The 6483-nt window shown below is 41.6% G+C and overlaps 1 protein-coding gene across 3 annotated transcripts in view; it reads right to left on the reverse strand.

Moving 5' to 3' along the window:
* The window catches only part of rph3aa (rabphilin 3A homolog (mouse), a), a 35269-nt gene that overhangs the window by 14176 nt on the left and 14610 nt on the right, over positions 1 to 6483 (reverse strand). For all 3 annotated transcript variants that reach the window (XR_004335563.1, XR_004335562.1, XM_032539173.1), the window contains exons 2-3: positions 707 to 835; positions 432 to 561 (exon numbers count right to left, since the gene is read on the reverse strand). Coding sequence is in view for 1 of the 3 variants with exons in the window: in XM_032539173.1 (XP_032395064.1) it covers positions 432 to 561; positions 707 to 825 (249 nt within the window). In the remaining 2 variants the exon portion in view is untranslated. The remainder of the gene's footprint in view (positions 1 to 431; positions 562 to 706; positions 836 to 6483) is intronic.

The raw sequence follows: 6483 nt of genomic DNA on the forward strand, positions 1-6483 counted from the left end.
GCCTCGGGATCCCCCAGTCGGAGCTGGTTTGGGAAAATTTGGGGTCCCCTGCTAAAGCTGCTCCCCCCGCGACCCGATACCGGATAAGTGGACAAAGATGGATGGATGGATGGATGGAACAAATGGAGCCACACTCTGCAACATATGTGTGACTGGAATTGAAGTAGTGTCTGAATTTTTAACCCAAATCCCAATCTTTTGTCCCAAACTTAACCAATAAGTGTTGGTGCCTAAACATAACCAAGTAGTAGTTGTGCCTAAGCCTAACCAAACTGCCACATTTCACAACGTGTTTGTCCCATACATTCTCTGGTTTAGATGTGAGTTGGTATTTCCTGTCACCGCTAGGGTGACTCACTTAGGAATAACTCATGTGGGTCGTATAAGGTAGGCATAAACAATGGTTTGGAAGAATAGAAATATCCACCTACTTTATTACACTGCACACAGAGGACAGCTGTGACCCCCTGCGGTCCAAAGGACGCGCCACACAGCAGACAGTGTGACTGTCCGTTGCCACATGCCGTCTTCTTGATGTTATGCAGGCGACTGGAGAGACGCCTGACAAAACACATGTAAATAAATGTGAGCACAAAACACAATCTTGGCACAGGTTTTGCACCAACAGTCATTCGGCACGGTAAGCATCTCTGCACGGTCCACTGATGTGATTCCGTGCAACAGAGACAATAGTTTTCCATCTCACTCAATCCTCTCATGCTCCATGGCCTCCATCATGGCCGCCCGAGCCAGGACACTGTTGATGATCTCCTTTTCCTCATCCGTGAGCTCCTCCCCTGGGGGGCCGCCAGATATGTTCATCATCCACCTAATCCTGAACCCAAAACACACACACACACACACACACGCACACACACATACACACACAGAGAGCAGAGTATAAGTGGCATGCAAAGTAAAAACGCAGCTCGGACACAAAGGCCAAAAAAAGTGCATCACTAAGAGGAGCGAGACACTGATGCCTGAGGACAGGAGCACAGCTGGAAACACGCTGGACTGAAAGCAGCGCTGAGCCACTGCAAACATCGTCCCAAACAGTAGCTCACAGGTGGGTTACACGATGACTTATCTTAATGACGAAACACGAAAGCAAACGATCACCTGAAAGCACGTGTCATGCATTTTGGTCATTGTCTCAACCCTTGTGTTGTCTTCCCGTCAACCATGAAAAAAAGTTATGGCTTTTTCTGACGTTTTTCTCACTTTTTCAATGATGTGGGTGCTTTTTTTTTAAATGTTTTTTCCAAAGTTATTTGATATTTCTAATGTTGAAATTTTCAGGCAATTTGTTTATGATGAAAAACCTGAAAATGGGTCAAATTTGACCCGAGGACAACACAAGGGTTGTCAAGAGAAACGGTTTTAAGCAACAAACTTCAATAAAATGTTGAATTACTGTTCGCAATTTATTAATTTCTAAAATTCGGGCCTTAAAGCTGGGGTAGGCTACCCTGGAAATCCAGAGTTCTTATGAGAGCACAATTTGAATTTGGTAGGTACTCTGGCATCGAGTAATTCTGCTCAATAACCACGCCCTTGTAGCCGAGCTGCACCAATCACATCGGTGTATCTGTTCCCTAGCAACTAAAGGTTTTCAAAGTGCTTGCTAAGTGCTTTGTTTTCCCCCATTTTTGATTTTCCCAATTGTATTTTAAAAAGCTGCAAAAGCTTTTCCTTTTTATTTCACATTTTGAAAAGCAGTCGACTCTTAACCTCAGAGTGTAAAATCCCCCAACTGACAGAGGGCAGAGGCCAAATTTCCTGTCGGCAATAATCAAATGCTGTCAACTTGTGACGTGAATGCAACAGTTTTTTTCCTCGAATATGTCTGTTTGATCATTTCATGACTTGCCATGATGGGCAGGAACGTGCACGAGCAAACTGTGGCTTCAGGGACGAGCTGGTTTCACCAGAGGAAGCAGTTCTGTTTTCATGGCTTTATTTGGGGAAGATGCACCAACATAAAGCTCTACATATTGCAACAAATACGTTAAACATAACGCCACTGTTAAGTCCGTTTTACTTTTTTAACATTAGAACAAAATCAGTTACCGACATATTTTATGTAACCGTTAAAAGAGTAACAATGAGATAAGGGAAAAACATAATGTTTGTCTCAGTGTTTCAGAGATAACGAGGAATTTGAGTTTTGATTTTTCCCAAAACAAAAACAAATCTTTATCTTTTAGTGTACCGACATATTTATTCAAACAGCACAGCAAAAATTCTGTGTTTCATTACCACTATTGTTCCTTGTTTACAATTCTGCCGTGTGCACCAAACTCCAGTCATCTAATTGGTGTTTTTAGTCAGTGTAAAGCAAGAGATTTAAAGGTCCCATGACATGGTGCTCTTTGTATGCTTTTATAGACCTGAGTGGTCCCTAATACTGCATCTGAAGTCTCTTTTATCCTAGACCTTAGTGGTCCCTAATACTGTATCTGAAGTCTCTTTTATAGACCTTTGTGTCCCTAATACTGCATCTGAAGTCTCTTTTATATAGACCTTAGTGGTCCCTAATACTGTATCTGAAGTCTTTTTATATAGACCTTAGTGGTCCCTAATACTGTATCTGAAGTCTCTTTTATATAGACCTTAGTGGTCCCTAATCTGTATCTGAAGTCTCTTTTATATGACCTTAGTGGTCCCTAATACTGTATCGTGAGTCCTTTTATATAGACCTTGTGGTCCCTAATACTGCATCTGAAGTCTCTTTATATAGACCTTAGTGGTCCCTAATACTGTATCTGAAGTCTCTTTTTATAGACCTTAGTGGTCCCTAATACTGATCTGAAGTCTCTTTTATATAGACCTTAGTGGTCCCTATACTTATCTGAAGTCTCTTTTATATAGACCTTAGTGGTCCCTAATCTGTATCTGAAGTCTCTTTATATAGACCTTTGTGGTCCCTAATACTGCTCTGAAGTCTCTTTTATATAGACCTTAGTGGTCCCTAATACTGTATCTGAAGTCCTTTTTATAGACCTTAGTGGTCCCTAATACTGTATCTGAAGTCTCTTTTATAAACCTTAGTGGTCCCCTAATACTGTATCTGAAGTCTCTTTTATACAGACCTTAGTGGTCCCTATACTGTATCTGAAGTCTCTTTTATATAGACCTAGTGTCCTAATACTGTATCTGAAGTCTCTTTTACATAGCCTTGTGGTCCCTAATACTGTATCTGAAGTCTCTATTATATAACCTTAGTGGTCCCTAATACTGTATCTGAAGTCTCTTTTATAGACCTTAGTGGTCCCTAATACTGTATCTAAGTCTCTTTTATATAGACCTTAGTGGTCCCCTAATAACTGGATCTGAAGTCTCTTTCCCAAAATTTCAACAGGGGAAAGTGTGTACCATTTCATACTGTTGGCACTGCCTGAAATGTACTTTGTGGTAGGAAAAAAATACACTCTTATTTAAAATATTAACCTTACCTTTGATCTTTAACTATAGAATATCTTTGATTATACCTGCTAAACATGAGCATTGCTATTCTGAGTATGTTGGGAAGGACAACTCTAGGATCTCTTAACCTTTATGTTGTCTTCCTGTCAAAATTGCAAATCAGCACTTTTATTGACGCTTTTTAATCAATGTTTTATACTTTTTCTTACGTTTTTGTCCTTTTTTCAATGTTTGTCACTTTTTTTGGATGTTTAACACTACGTTACACTAACTTATTAACTAGTTTTACAGTTATTTTTGGAATTTATGGTCAACAAACCTCATTTATAGGAAATTATACCTGATGTTTGAATAGAAAAGTAGAAATTAGGAATTATTTAGACCAAAATTGAAGGAATGGATGTTGATGGATAATCACAGACTGGACTATGTCAACTTTTACTCAACACTATTTCAAAAACACTTCATTTTTTTCTCCAAATGCTATAAAATTGAATAAGACGCCCCAAAATTAATGAAAGTAGAAATTTGTACTTGCCAAAGAGCGTTGTGTGGAATCAATCATGTTATTTTGGGTAGTTATAGGAAAACGGGTCAACATGAGGGTTAAGTTGGGTGGCACGGGGCAATAATCAATGATGAAATGCTGCTCCTTGTAAAATATGAAACATGTATCATTCTGTTACAGATTAAACTTGATATTTTTTGTGTAAAATCTTGTGTTGGAAATGTACACTGAAGGCAAATTAAAAAATGGCCGTGTGAAATGTACAAACTGGCGTCAATGCATGACACAACATAAAACTGTAGAATCACTGGGCATCATTCTGCCTGTAAGAGAGAAGAAGTCCAGACATTACACCGTCCACTCAACGGCCCGACAGCGTGCCACAGCCGAGGAGCCACTCCTTTTAAAAGCTCTGAGAGAAGCTAATTTGATTATCCGTGATTTATTTCAGCTCTAACGCACCTACTGCTGTACCCGCACCTCTGTTAAACATCTGCCGGTCATGTCTGAGTGCACGGGCACCGTCTACTCGTGCAGCTGCTTTAAAAACAGGGTGTTAATTGAGCCTGACTGTGGACGAGCTGTGATGTGTAACATGAGTGTGGTCTGCTCTGCAACGTGCATGCCTGAAGACATTTTCACTGCGTGGAAGCACACTCATTATCTTTTGACAAGAACATTGTTAAGAGGAAAACTTGACCTCAACTTCTCGCCCCTGGTCCAAACCAGGCTGCTGAGACAGACGCCACCGTCCCCTGTTGACTGATGACGCTTTTCGCTGACAGTATGGATTATAAATGCATAATTTCCTCTCTATCGTAAGCACATTTTGTTCCTTATTTTTAAGGGTCTTGAAGGTGGCCAAATCCAAATTATCTGTGTAATCTACATGACAGGTCACTTTTAACTTGCCCTTAAGAGTCTGAGGAATCATCTAGTGTAGGTATGAGCTGTTATACGGTTGTGTCAGAGCATTAAACATCATGAGATCAGGCAGTAGCTGCTGAGTGCGAATATTTTAATGCCTCACTTAGTTAACGGCTCAGCGCTCTTCTTCTTTCTCATTCGTTGCCCTCTTTTCCCTCCCTGTCCTTTCTCCGATGCAAATGTCAGGGTGGTATCACTGTGGACAATGTGGCAACTTGACAGATTGGTGTGTGTGTGTGTGTGTGTGTGTGTGTGTGTGTGTGTGTGTGTGTGTGTGTGTGTGTGTGTGTGTGTGTGTGTGTGTGTGTGTGTGTGTGTGTGTGTGTGTGTGTGTGTCTTGGAGGGTTCAGAGAGAGAGAAAGGTGGGGTCAGTAAGAAAGGAAATGTATTCAGAAATGGCAGGCACTTTCAGCCTGTGAGTCAGCACTCAATGTAACGCACACACACAGACACACACACACACACACAGACACACACACACACACACACACACACACACACACACACCCCTTTGTATCTCCGTATTTCATCATTTTAATTTTATATTTGAAAGATTATTTTTTGGGGGCTTTTGTTTATTTTTATCATTTTATTAGACCGATAGTGATAGCGACAGAGAGGAAAGGGAGGAGAGCGAGAGCGCCGTGCAGAACAAAGGGCTGCAAGTCGGATTCAAACCCAGGCCGTAGCCCAGTACTCAGCCTACAATGGGGCGCACGCCCACTCTATCGGGGGAGCTAAAGGTCGCCCCATCATTTGATTGTTTTCCCATTAATCATGCTATTGGTCACCCTTTCCGTCTGTCAGTGGGTTTTACAAAAAAGGTGAATATAAGGTGACTGCGTCTGAGAAAGATGGCTCAATTTGTTCATTTCCTGAAAACATTATTTTTGGACATACAAGGTATTTGCCCGACAGTGATGATATGAAGCTACAGCCAGCAGACGGTGACGCGATTTGCTCTCTGCGCACCGCTGGGAATAATCGCAGAGCAAAGCTCAGAGAGCAAGGCGCAGCGCAGGTGTTCGTCACCAAGCGATTTCCCGTTGCTAGGTCACGGTTACCTCGTTGGTTGGGCTTTAAAAGGTCAGGGGCAACAGGTCAAAGTTGAAATAATTCGAACTTTGAGCGCAGCGCAAAGCAACAAATCCGAGCGGTGCGACTAGTTGGGCGTCACCACCCTCCCCCGTAGGAAATCAACCGAACGTCTATCATGTGTAGGTGGATTTAGCTTAGCATTAAGGCTAGAAACTGAAAAATTGAAAATGAAATAAATTAAGTAAATTACAAATACCTGAATATTGCACTCACATTTTAAAGTAAATAACAAATATGACTTTCTCGGCTGTAAAAGATTGTAATTCATAGGCTTATTTAATGTTAGCCAAGAATTGGAATCAAGGTCATTTTCTCTGCCTCACTGTCTCACACTTAGACACACACACACGCACACACACACACACACACCCAGTTGACTATTGACCCGAGCCATTGCCGCCATTACAGTAGATCAATGAGCTCTGCAGCAGGACATCACTCTGATTCTCAAAGTCAGAGGACACCAACATGACAGCGTATCAATATCCGCCTCTGTTCACCCCCCCCCCCCCCCCCCCCCC

The sequence above is a fragment of the Etheostoma spectabile genome, chromosome 16 (assembly GCF_008692095.1).
Source record: "Etheostoma spectabile isolate EspeVRDwgs_2016 chromosome 16, UIUC_Espe_1.0, whole genome shotgun sequence".
NCBI lineage: Eukaryota > Metazoa > Chordata > Actinopteri > Perciformes > Percidae > Etheostoma > Etheostoma spectabile.